General features: G+C 52.3%; 1 protein-coding gene across 1 annotated transcript in view; it reads right to left on the bottom strand.

Moving 5' to 3' along the window:
- The window catches only part of ZNF423 (zinc finger protein 423), a 325449-nt gene extending 314100 nt beyond the window's left edge, over positions 1 to 11349 (bottom strand). The window contains exon 1 of the mRNA XM_063110329.1: positions 11012 to 11349. Coding sequence (XP_062966399.1) covers positions 11012 to 11051 — 40 coding nt within the window. The 5' untranslated portion in view covers positions 11052 to 11349. The remainder of the gene's footprint in view (positions 1 to 11011) is intronic.
- Between the last annotated feature and the right edge of the window lie 2321 nt (positions 11350 to 13670).

Here is a 13670-nt window from a genome sequence, read left to right as displayed (position 1 = left end):
TAGCAGAACCCCTGGTGCCAAAAGAGACAGGGAGGCCACAGGCTGAGACCAAAGACTCCTCCCCTCCCCAAGTTACCCTCAGACACCTGAGAAGATACCAACATCACTATCAAGCCCTTGACGCTTCTTGTCTGTTGCTCACCTCAACCTTCAAAAGGGCCAGGGGAGCAAGGGAGGACCCAGCTGCCCTGCTACAGGACTCCCTAGAGCTGCCTCTTCAGATTTATCATTCTGTGGACTGGTCACTTTAAAAAGTGACTTGAAAAAAATCTAACAATATCTTTCTAGCCTATATTATTTTAAAGACAAAGTTTCTTGCATTTTCTTCATCTTATGTTCCAAGAATTAAAATCCCAGACCACCTGAGACATGTAGCTAATGCAACTAGTACCATCCCATTTCATAGACTGGGAATGGAAACCCAGAGAGGGAACTGTCTTGCCCAAGATCACACAGCACATTTCTTCCAGCCCACTCTCCTTCCCAGGGAGAGCAATAAAGCAATCTCAACTCAGACCTTCAGGGAGAAAGGGGTCTTTCTTTTCTATTCTGAGTGACTGCCAGGTTCCCTTACCAACACGTCCCCTTTTCTCCCTCCTGCCTACTTCTCCCAACCCCACCTCTCACTCCTAGTGCATTTCTGGGGCAAGCCCTCCCTGAGAGATGAGGAGGGTCCTGAAGGCCACTTAGTGGTGGCTGAACTGCAGAGCCCTGGCCAGCACCGAGTGGTCAAACATATCCAGTCTGAGCCCTTGCAGCTATGTGGCAGGATGGGGGTGGGGGACAGGATGAGATTTTACTGAGTCAAACATTATGTTTCATTTGAAATTAGTGTGAAGATCTCATATTGCTTTTATCATTTTAAAAGCAACTTGTTACAAGCCTAGCACAATGCATGACACAAAACCCTTGATAAACAGTAACTACAATCTCACAGTACAAAGTACCCTGAGAAGGAAGGGAGAATGGGGACAGCCAATCCCAACCCCAAGGGGCATGAGTACTCAAGGCGCTCCTGCGTACAACAGCTCACACCTCCTTAACAGGAATAGAAGCTGGTGGAGGTGGAGAGGAGACCAAGAAACCATCCAAGATTGATGCCACATGTGCCCAAGTCCTGCTCAGGCCTTAAAATAGCCTGTGCTCCCTATCAGTTCACCCACCCACTCAATCATTCACTCATTCACTTATGAATTCATTTACTCATGATTCCTTCATTTATTCCTCATTGACTTGTTCACCATTCATATCTACTCCCTCAACAATTTATACATTTACTCATTCATTTGAGAAATCCTTCTTTAAACACAACAACCCAGAAGCCCAGGTATGAGTGAGCATGGGGTCCTGGAAGCCCACCAGGCTAACCACATCCCATACAATGAGACCTTTCCTCTGAGTGAGTTAACGCAGGACAAGCTTTGCCATCTCTCAACAGGACTGCTCTGGGGACTGGGGATTAGAGTTACTCTCTGTGGCCCCAGGAGGTGGAACCAGGACCAATGCACCTGAATTACAGAAGGCAGATGCAGCTCAATGTGTGAAATTTAAGCTAAAAATGCACAGATGTGCCACAGAGGTAGTGAGCTCCCTGAGAGTGAAAGTGTGCGAGTCCAGGCTCAATGAAACTAAGGATACACAAAACACACCCAAAGAAGTTTCAGTGAAGTGACCTCCAAGTTCCTTTCCCACCTGTGGTTTTCAGGATTTTGAGAGGTCAAAGGCAAAAATAGTAAAGGCCTAAATCTTCCCAGCATCCATGTCAGGCCCCTGGCTGGCCACTCTCTCCCTGTCTGGGGCACTGAGGACATGTGCAATGCTCAGTGCTCCCCAGAGAACCCAGCACTCTCTGCAGTCTCCACGCCAGGCAACGAAAGCCTACCCCCTCTTTCCATCTGCCCACCTCTGGGAGCCTGCTTTCCTCCCTCACCCTCTCCCTGGGGACCCTTTGGAGCTGGTGAGTGTGTCTCCTCTCCCCAAGTTCAAACCTGCAGCCCCAAGGGTCTAGAGATAAAGCCACACCTCTTCTTCAAGAACCAAAAATAAACTCTGTTGCTTGTGGCTTCAAGGTCCTGCAGCCCCCAAACCAAGGAGGTACACCTGCCCGATCTTTCAGCCTGGATGTGGCAGCCACTACCACCATGGCTGCCTTATCCAGCCATGCCCTGCACCCTAACCAAGCCCAGATGGCTATCACTCTGCCTTCAGGCAGGTAAAATTCAATGCAACAGGAGTTAGGTAAACAGTATGTTTTATTTAATTAGGATCAACAGAAGAGATAAACCTCACAGCGGGATAGGGAATGACGATGCTGCAAAAAATAATTCATGCCCAGGTAATGAAAGGGCAAATTTCAATTACAGAGAAAACAGGGGGATAAAAAGTTTCATAGCATCTCCAAGGAGGAGGAAAACCGGGTAAGAGTATGCAAAGTCTAAACCTGCGGGCCCAAGACGGTCAGCACTCTAAAACTAGAAATCAAAGTAACAAAGTGGCCATTCCAAAACAACTGTCCTTCCCACTCCTCATCCCAAACAAACCAGCCTCAGTGTGCAGGGCTGGGTGAGCCAGGGAGCTGCTGGGGTCCTGGCAGGCAGTTGTGGGGGTCGCAGGAATATTGCCTGCCAAGACCACTGGGTAAGCTCACATGGTGTCCCCAAGGAGAGAGAAGAAGCATTCTAACCCAGAGAGTGATCACCAGATCACTCAACAACTCCCAAGCACCCCTCCTGCCCTTATCCCCAGCACCACTAGCCATGGCCAGGCCCTATTCTTGTGCCATACCTGGCCTCGTGCAACCGAATCCCACCTTTCTTTTGCACTAGGGCAAGAAAAAGAACCAATAGCTCTTGTGATAGTCGCTTCATTGTCTAAGACTTTGTTTCTTGTGTTTACCCTGGAAAATGGAAGTCTTGAACTGGAAGGCCTCCTCTGAGGGTGGTGGGTGGCAGACCCCCAGCCCACAACCACTTGGGTGCTAACTAAACATGAAAAGCTCATGGTGGTGACTGTGCCACAACAATGCGTATGGACTTAATGCCCCCTTTAAAATAATTCAGATGGTAAACTTTATCTTATATATATTTTACCACAATTTTTTAAAAGGAAGGGGACACAAATTTTACCACAATCTTTTAAAAAAAATTTTTTTTTTTCAGCTGGTGGGTATGGGGATCTGAACTCTTCACCTTAGTGTTATAACACCATGCTGTAACCAACTGAGCTAACCAAACAGCCTGGATGAAAAATTCTCAGCCCCTCCTCAGACCAGCCTGGTGAGCATCTCCAGAATCTGGCCGAGGAATCTGTGATTTTAACCAGCTTTACTGTAAGTGACAGTGATAACACTTCAGCTGTACAAAGCCACTCTCTCCCCAGACCAAGGCTTGCCTTACCTTCCTCAGCCTAATGCCTTGAACTACCTCAATACATACTTCTTGTGCCAATGAATATTCAAAACGATAAATTCTCGGAGTTTCATAGCCTGAGCAAATACTCGTATTTATGTGTTCTCCCTCCCAAATGAACCCTCAGCCTCAAGGAACACAACGGGTACAACCGATACCCCTCTCCCCCAGCCCCCTAACCCCTGGTCCTTAGGTGACATCAGCCCAGCACCCCCATTATCTACGAGAGGGAAATTACTGTTAAATTAGTGAGCACATCCACAGAGCCCCATTTTATATCCCAATTCAGAAGATGACATGAACATCTGCTTTCACTTCAAGACATTAATTTTCAATTATTGGAGAAAAACAAAATTAGTCCTGACAAATTGCTGGCGAATACAGGCTCTTGTCTGGTGGTTCATAATAACAACTTTGGGGGCCCACAATTAGTGTCCTCGGACAGAGTCTCCTGATGGATCCCTGTCATTTGGAGTCAGCGGCAGCAGCGCACCCGCTCGCACCACGTTCTGTCGGGCAGGATGAGATGCTCTAGCAAGCGGCTGCTCTCAGGTAACTGCCTCTTCGGTGACCACGTTTAGAGAACCAAGGAACTTAGGTTTTTCTCTTTCTAGAGAAGGCAGGGATGGAGGGACAGAGGGGTTTAAATAAAAAACATCCACCATAGCCACTTTCAGCTTGGGACATTTCAAGACATTCTTCCCTTTCAGTAGCAAGATGTCACACCCTTACACCTGAATGCAAATCACTCCTGAGTCCAAGTGTCTCCAGTAAATGTACACTGTGACCACCTTATAAGATCACCTTATGGGCCGAGCCCGTGGCGCACTCGGGAGAGTGCGGTGCTGGGAGCGCAGCGACGCTCCCGCCACGGGCTCGGATCCTATATGGGAATGGCCGGTGCACTCACTGGCTGAGTGCCGGTCACGAAACAGACAAAAAAAAAAAAAAAAAAAAAAAAAAAGATCACCTTATAATTTGAGTTTGCCATCTGCAATGGGAGAAGAGATTACATGATTCTCTTACGAGACCCCTTCTATCCCTGACATAATGTCATCCAGGATTCTAAATCCAAAACTCAATGGCCCCAGGCTCTGAGATCTGAATGCTTATAAATCTGTAACAAAAAAACTTTGCCTGGGCCCCATCAATCCAGGAGCCTGTTTCAGCCAGGGTTGCAGTCTACAGGAAAAAAAAAAAAGAAAGAAAGAAAACTCTGAACTTGCCAACCTTAATGACCTCAAATCCAGAGAACAACTCACTTGATAAGAGATTATCAACACTGTAATCTCGTTTGATGGGTTTTTTATGTATCTTGGCTGCTGTAGTCACTATATCAATAAAAAGCCTCTGAAATGTGAATGAGTAGAAGAATTCAGAGATAATGATGTGGCAATCTTTGAATTTGACTTGTCACAACTGAAACCAGAGTGTGTTTGCCTAGCTAACATGTTCAGACTCTTGGGGGGTTGAGTGGGCATGAGGGAGGGGAGGTAACCGGAGTGAGGGAGGTTAAAAAAGAAAGAAACAAAACAAAACAACAACAACAAAGGAAAATTATATCTTTAAGAAGAGAATGAAAGACATTGCTACTTCCAAAGTCAACTCAGTAACTGAGCTCCGACATTGTATAATTGACTTTGCAAGTAGAACAACAGCAACGTAACAAAGAAAATGTCAGTGTTTTCACAGCACTAATCTATAACGCTGGGAGGCCCTCCCGCTGTCAGCCAGGGCTGACAATACAATAGCTTTCAAAGGGATATTACCATCATGCTTTTATTCCTGACATCAGTCAAGACAAAGAGAATCCTTTTCACAAGACATTAAAAATCAAACCTTTGTACAAGAAGATAGGTAAAACAGCATTCTCCTTAAAGACAGCCACACAGAGCAATCAGCTAATTGGTGTTCCTTGAAAGCAGTAAAGTATTTTTATTTACTAAGTGTACAACCCCAGTCGTTGGCTGCTTCTGATCCTGGCAGGTAAGCTATGAATCAAAAGTTTCCATCATTATTCCCCCCCTCACTTTACTCCACCTTGCCCACAGCAGGCTAAGGGAGCTGACAGCCAGCGCGGAAAACTTCAAGTGGGATATAACCAATCCAGGCTTAATTAGTCCATTTTTGGTGCAAAACTACTCTGATTACCGACTAACATGGCTATGCACAAAATGCCTTGAAAGCTGACAGGAATTTGCAGAAATTGTCAAATTCACCAACCAAGTTATATCTCAGTTTCCCCAGCTACCCACAGTAATGGGGTGCCCACCAACAGTTTCCAAGGTATTCTTCTTTTATATTACCCTACTGCCATACATATGAAGGAACCCTGATATCTACTGTAAATGTTTTCAAGACATGAAGATAACACACTTTGCAAACACCAGTGTATCAGGAACAACACAAGGTTGGGTTTGCTTCAGCCAGAGTTTAGGAAAGGCAAGACCACCTTAACCTCTGCCAAACAAAGAGTTAACTAAACCCGGCCACCCACCTACCTTGGCGAAACAACAGGCCATCAGAAAATCTAGCCATTCTCTGCTTGCTTACTATCAAGGCAGTTTTAGATGCCTGCACGTCAGAAGCTGGGGACACTTACAGAAAACTGCAGGTCCAAGAGCAGGAAATTAGAGGGGCTAATGTTCCAAACAGCTCATTACACACTGTCCAAGCCACCAAAGTCAAACAGTCACCAGCCTTCCAAAGGGCCCAAGATGCTATGTCCCCTCACCTATTCAGGGCTTGAATGGAGCCACTCATCTAGGTGGCCCAAAGTCCCAGATTACTTGAGAAGCAAGAGGAGAGAGAACTCACTTCCAGGAGGAGGTCTCTCTAAAACTGAAAGCCTAAGATGTTTTGTGACTTGCCCCTCTGGTAACCAATAGACTCATCTGCCAAAAATATGCAACTGAGTCCAGTCACTCAGGGACAGAGATATTACTCTAAGCATCTGCATCAGAAAGGGATGTTTTTACTTTTCAGACATAACTGAACAGTGTTGTTTATTTTTAAACAGTATTTGAACAACAGGTGCTATTCTCACTGCAAAGTGGGCAGAAATTTTAACCGAAGAGAGAATGGTCCCAACACTGCCTTAAAAAATCATAATCTCCCATCATCACAACCTAAATCAGCCTTTTTCAAAGAGCCAGGCAGCATTTCTGCACCATCAGCCTCAGTGGTGGGTTCCTTTGGTTTACACATCCAAATGAACAGTTAAGAGAAATCAATGCATCTAATTGCCAGACTATTAAATCCTACATCAGGGGAAGAATTCCACAGCCACCAGCTTAAGAGTTGGCTACTGATATAGCAATTATTGCAACTTTCTATTAGACTGAATCAGATCCCCAGCCTTTCGTCTCCAGCTAGGAACACTGTACTCAAAGACGCTGTACTCCAGTTTTCTGTTTTCTTGGTTCTCCCTCCTCCTCCGCTTTTAACACGCTGTAGCATGCCACAACATTTCCAGGGCTGGCTGGTTCTACTGAATTACTTTATGACTGTAAAGTCACTGGCATTTTGCACCTTTCATTATTAATGCACACTAGGCACCTTATGGTTAAACGTTTAGCAGGATTCTCCCGCCAGAGGCAGATAGTTATCTTATTTTATTGCTTATTAAGTTTTTGCAAGGAAACAGGTGTAAGAATCTAAACAGCAATTACTGGACATAAAGAATGTTTTCTAGAATGAAACAGGCCTTTCCAAAGGTGGAAATTGGTAACTTAATTGGGGGGGGAATTAAATATTAGGATTAAATGTCAGTTACCCCAATCGACATAGAAAGCTAAAGAATTTACAAAGGATTTGTTTTGCCCTTCCTACAAGATCATGTACATTTAGCCAAACAAATCTCAACAATTTACACTTGTATGTGGTCTCAGCTGAATCAAGAAACCTGTAACCTCAGAACGCCTCTATTTATTACATCTCAATTATTTCCATGGAAACACGCGCAATGGCAAACTACACTGTTCCCAAGTCCCTAGACCACCAAATTTATAAAATGGACTTTGGCAGAGCTACAGGCTGGCAGGAGAGGAAGACAAAGAAGCGGGGGAGTGCAGAGAAGTCACTGGGGGTAGTTTTGGATGTTGGGGGGGTTACATGGACATAGCCTGAGTGGTAATTAATATTAAGAACTGTAATTAATAAGCAGTTGCTAGATGGAGAAAATCAACAGTATTAAAATTATCCAAAAGTTTTAAGCTGAGGCTGGGAAAAAGATGTATTCATTCTCCATATAAATGAAGAGGCTGTTGCGTGAACCAGAGGCAGCCTCAGGGTGAAGGGAGACAGGCCTCCTAATGGTGAGTGACAGAGAGAACTGCCGAGGTGATCGTTACCAAACCACCTGATATTATCAGTGAGCCTGATGAGAACAGCCTGAGAGAATGCGACCAAAATTATCAAGGGGAACGAATCATTGCAACTACCACACCGCACCACCAGGAAACAAAAACAGGGAGAAGGGTATAGGGAAGGAAAATCAGTCCGAAAATGTGACTTTTGTAACATTCATGGGTTTATTGTTTTTTTGGTTTTTTTTTTACAAAATCACAAGGCTTTGGAAACCAGTGAAGCTATTACCCCCACTGCCCTATTGCCCTGGCCCCCTTCACTGTTTGCTAGGTGTCTCCCCTGTAAGCTGGGTTTTGCAAAGAACAAACATCCCCAGGGGACAAGTGACCCCACTCCAGAAGGGAGGTTGTGTCCGTGAGTGGGGAGTAAGACCCCCTCCCCCAGGCGTATTTGATTTTTCAAAGAAGCAATGCCTGTGCTTTCAAATCACACTTTCTGAGCATCCATTCAAAATTGTTATATTTGTCTTTCCTTCCTGCTATGGGCTTTTGCATTTCCGAGATCAATTACGAATTATGGTCAAGCAACTTTCGCAGCAGAATGCATGGGGCTGGGGAAGTCCACAATGCCTCTACATTAGCCCTGACACACAGCAGTAGAGGCAAAATAAAATAAAATTTAAAAGACACTGCTGTTCCTAAAGAAGCACCTTCAAGCATCTTTAAAGGTGAAGACCTTGTCGTTTCAAATACCTGGTGTGGAGCTGTCCACACTCAAGTGCACACTTCTGAATATTGCTTGAGAGAAGGGGGGTAGTTCTTGAAAAGCAATAAATCCATCACCTGCTGGAACTCTTATCTATTTAAATTATCTTTTCTCTTAATTCCTCCCTTGATAAGTGGCCATGCCTCCACCCTATTCACCCCAGTAAACTGAATAAAAGGCAAAATGGTGAGAGACAAAGGTTGTAGCTGCTTTTGGAAAATGCAAAGAGCCATGGGGAGACACACGGGGTCTCAGACACCAAAGGCAGAAAGGCACTGTGTGGTTGATATTTACAACACTTCCCAAAATGCCTTCCCTGGTCTTCTTCCCGCTTGGCTGTCTTCCCCCATCAATCTGCTTGAATTGTCTGCTACACATACACACATATACATTTACAGACAGACTCTCATTAAAAATCATTTCAAGCCTCATTTCATGAAAGGCTGAAGACCAATTCTTGAGTCTTTCTCAGAGATCCACAGAATGGTTTTAGAATTCGGTTCAAGCAACTCTGAAACACCCACCCATCTGTTCACTGCAAACTGCTCTACCTTTGCTTCTGGAGTATCGCCTTTATAAAAGAAAGAGGTGTGCAGACATACATCAGGATTAAAGAAAGGTAAGCAAGCTTTGCATCTTTATATGGAAGATCTGCTCCTATACATAGGTTTAACCCAAAAGCAACTGCCCGAGTTAAATCAAACTAAATAAAAAGCCAGAAATTCCAATTCTACATTCTCTTCTGGGCCACCTTAAGTGGCTCTTGAAGGAGTGAGCAGTGAGCCAGAGAAAGAGAAAAGAAATCTAATATTATTTCAAGCCAAGGAGCCCTTCTATTCAGCAAAAGGAGAAACATCTACCCCTCTTCCCTGTCCTCTTCTTGGAGTCTCTCTTCTGGATTCCTTGTCCCCCATCAGATTCACCCGCTGAACCCTCAGTTCTGTGGAGCAGGCCAGGCTATCCCGAATCAGCATACCAGCCAGGGTGAGGGGAACAGGACCAACTCCTCTCAAGGAAAAACAGGAGGGCTCAGGCCAGTTGCTCAGAGTTAGGACTGAGGTGGCCTCCTTCTAAGATAACAGGGAGGTCTCTACTGGGCCGGGTGGTCCCGGCTCTCCTAGGACTTTAAGATGAGAGAGATAACGGGTGTCTCACGACTCTCTTCGCTAGATTCCTTTCCAGCCATTCCAGCCAGGAGCAAGGTTGGCAGGAAGGGAGAGGGGCCCCAGCGCCTTCCCGCGCTGGCCTCCAGGAAATGAACTTTTCAGAGCAGAACTGGGCTAGGGCCAGAGGTCATCAGGGGAGTTGGGAGAGGACAAGGGCCTAGGGACTTTTGTCTCCACAGACATAACCGCTCTCAGCCTGTCCCTCCTCAAACCATCTCCCGGCACAGCCGGGCAGCCAAACAGCCAGGCACCCACCCGAGGAGCTGGAATCGGGACAAAGCAGCAGGCAAGGCCTGAAGAGGCCAGGCTGTGCGGAGAGAAGGGCAGGGGAGGGGCCCAGTGGCCTGCGCGCGGCCTCTCCCTGGGGCCTCTGCTCTCCAGGGGCCCCCTCCGAGGGGGCCCAAGGTGGAAATAGAAAGCAAAGCTTTCTATTTGGAGACGATGTGGGGTGCGTACGTGTGTGTGCGTGTATCTATTTATCCGTATCTCCTCACAAACGTGCGCACCCCGGGGACCCGACACAGGAAGCCGACGTGGGTGTGGAGAGTGCGGGTGCCGGGGTCGGGTGCGGGCGCCCTCCGCGAAGGGGCGCGCACGGCGGCCGCTGAGCTCCCCTGGGGACCCGCATCCTGCCGGCGCGGCTCAGACAATGAACTCCTGGCGGAGGCTCCCTGCCCGGTTGGCTTCGGTGGAGGAGGCAGGAAGTGCGGGGGCCCGGACCGGGAGCGCGGCCTGGGTAGGGGGCCGGGATGGGGCGCGGGGCGCAGGCCGGCCGGGGCGGGGGAGCGACGCCCCGGTCGCGCGCAGGCAGCGCCCGCCGCTCTCCGCGTCCCCAGGCGACAAGGGGGGGGCCGGGAAAGCCAGCGAGGCCCGGGGCCAGCGAGGGCGGCCGTGGAGCTGCCGGCCTCCCGGGCGCCCATCCTCGCCGCCTCTTCCTTCCTCCCGCCGCCGCCGCCGAGATTCGCAATCCCCGCCAAGTAGGGCCCGTACCCCTTGATTGGCCACGCGGGCCCGGGGCCCGCACGGAGGGAGCGGCGAGGGCCCCTTGGCGGCTCCCCCAGGTCCAGGATCCCCGCGGGTGATGGCGCCGGGCCCGAAGAGGGTCCGGGAGGAGAGGGTGTCGCGGAGAGCCCCCTCCACCGCCTCCGCCTCCCCGGCCGGCTTCCGCCTCCCCCTCCTCTTCCTCCTCCCCCTCCTCTTCCTCCTCCTCCGCCTCCGCCTCCTCCACCACCGCCTCCGCCTCCTCCTCTCCGCTCGCTTGCGCGGGTCCCCGGCCGCCCGCCCGCTCGCCAGTCCCTCCTCCCTCGCTCCCTCCCTCCTCGCTCGCTCGCTCGCTCGCGCCTCCGCCGGGCCTCGCTCGCTCACCTTTCACCGAGCGCGGCTTCGCCTGCTTCCGCCTGGACATGTCCGGGGCTCCGGGCGCTCCGTCGCCCTCCGCGGCCGGCTCCCCCCGCCGCCCCCTGCCGCTCCGGGCAGCCCTTCTCCCCCTTCTCCTCCGCCTGCCTCTCGGAAACTTTTTTTTTTGCAGCCGGGTCGGCGGCTGTGGCGAGCGGACCGCAGGTCCGGGGCGGCCTCCCTGGGGGGGACGGCCCAGGCCGGCTGAGGCCGCTCGGGGGCGGGGGGAGGCCCGGAGGGCGCGCCGGGGCCCTGCCTGTTGCAATGCGGCAGTCGGGGGCTCCCGGTCCCAGCGGCGGTCCCAGCGGCGCGGGGAGTCCGGAGGCCACTCGGCCGAGCCGAGTTATGCAAAAAAAAAAAAAAAAGCCGCCCCCCTCCTCCTCCCCACCCCCCCGCCGGCCCCCGGCCCCTGCGGCCCCCTCCCTCCCTTCCCCACCCCACCGCCACCCTCACCCTCCTCCTCCTTCTCCTCCTCCTCCGCCCCTTGCCAGATTTTTGTGCAAAGTTTGCAGGCGTCCGGCCACGCAGCCCGGTGCGGAGCTCACAATGAACCCATCTGAGGAGGGGGAACGGGGCTGGAGTCGAGAGGGTCTCAAGGGGAGAGGAGACCGGGAGGCGGTCGGGAGCGCGGGAGCTCAGCACCCCCCGAAAAAAAAAGCCTTCGAATTATCCCCTGCCGCACAAAAAAATAATAAATATTAACGGTTCAAAAATGTCCAAACGCCTGGTTTGGAGATTATGACGGATGGGGGGGGGGTTCCTCAACTCAGCCTACTTGGAGGTGCGGCTCGAAACGGCCGCAGTGGCTCAGAAGCCGCGGCTCGGGGCCCCTGGCTCACGCCCCCTTCTCTGGCTCTCTGCTAGGTCCGGCGCCGGCCCCCCGGAGGGGGAAGGGGCGCCCGGGGGTGCTCAGGCGGAGGTGGGCAGGCGCGCCCGTGCCCCGGGCATCGCTCAGCCCGTGCGCCGGGCCGCCGCTGCCTGCCCTCGGGCTGCGGTGCTCAGCGCGCAGCGCGCAGCCGATCCCCAGGCCGGTGCCAAGTCACCGGCCCCGCTAGCTGCCTCCATGGGCCAGGGGCTCGGAGAAGGGGGAGGAGGCGGCCGCGGTGGCGGAGGAGGAGGACGAGCAGGCGGCAGCGGCCGGTCTCCCGTCCTCCCGGGCAGCGGCGGCGGCGTCTGCGCCCCGGCTCCTCCGCGCTCCAGCCGGCGCCGGCCCGCCCGCCAGCCTCCCTCGCGCTCCTGTCTTCTTTGTGGTCGCTGGCTCTCCTCCTCCCGATCCGGCTGCTGGGGCTGCACTGCAGAGACACATAATAAAGCCAGGCTTGGCTGGAAATGTAGCCGGGTCCCAGCAGGAGGATGTGAGGAGCGGAGTCCCGGCGGGGGAGCGCTCTGATCCCGTGGGGCGCCCCGCACTGCTCCGGCTCGGATCAGACGGAGAGAGGGCCAACAGCACCGAGCGATGGACAGCGCTGGAAATACAGCTCTGGCCGCCCGCAAAACCCGGACCGCGGCGGCGGCGGCTGCAGCAGGCACGGCGCGGGCGCGGGCACCGCACCGGCACGAGGGGCCCGGGCCCGGGCTCATGCGCTGGCGGCATCGGGGGCAGGAGGAGAGAACACGGGCTGTCAAGCTCGCCAAGATGCATTAACATCACAAACTGCAAAAAGTGAGAGAATGGGGGAGCAAACTGACGTGAGCTGCCGCACCATTGCCACCCCCGCGAGTTATGCCCCACGCACATGAATTATCCCGGGACCTAGTTTTTCCCTCTCAGTTGGTTTTTGCCCACAGGTCAATGTTCAAAGACCACCCTGCCCACTTCCAGCAAACTCTTCCACCACTGGGCTAACCCTGTGCGCCCCCACACACCTGCACTTGTAGGGGTGCGCACTTCCTGTCTATCACTATGAAAGAAACACCTTCTCCCCAAGACACGCAGTAGCACCCCCCCCCTGCAATTGACAAAAGCAGTAAACCAGCTCCCACGCTCCACAAAGTTTTGCCCCAGCCACCAGGGGGCGCCTCGGGTCCCTGCAGCTCTTGAGCTAGTTGAGCCTCCCTTCTTCTGCGCCCCGGAAGGGCTCAGACTTAGGAAAAGCCTTCCCTAGGCCGCTCCCTGAAACAGTTTCTTTGAAATCTCTCCCTCCCCCACCAGCTGCAGGCGGCCAGGCCCGGGTTGGGGGAGAGTCCCCCACATCGCTCCACTCCCGGGCGAGTGGCGCCACTTTGGACCGGCGCGCCCCAGAGCGGAGAGCGCGGAGCGGGGGCGCGGCGCGGCGCTGGGGGTTATCAATCTCGTGGATCGATAACTTGCCACTTGGAGAGGGGAGGGCTGTGTCCCCTCGGAGACGAGTTACCCAGGGCAACCTTTCACGGAAAAACTCGCCGCCCGCCGAGAGCAGCGCCGGAGCCGGCCGGGCAGCGGCGCCCGCCCCAAGCAGGGTGCCCGCGCCCCGCGGTTCCCCAGCCTGCCAGCCGGGACCGCACCCCCCTCGGCTCGCTTCGGGTCCCGCTGGGCCCTGCTCGCCAACCCCATGCTGGGCTGATTGCCGAGGAAGATGCCACCCCCGTATCCCTGCGGCTAGGGAGCGCGGGCCGGAGGAAGCGGTGAAGGGCCTGAGGCAGGGGGGCC

Source organism: Cynocephalus volans, chromosome 10 (assembly GCF_027409185.1).
Source record: "Cynocephalus volans isolate mCynVol1 chromosome 10, mCynVol1.pri, whole genome shotgun sequence".
NCBI classification, from domain to species: Eukaryota; Metazoa; Chordata; class Mammalia; order Dermoptera; family Cynocephalidae; genus Cynocephalus; species Cynocephalus volans.
The sequence above is the reverse complement of the archived record's forward strand: the minus strand, read 5'-3'. Positions and strand labels throughout refer to the sequence as shown.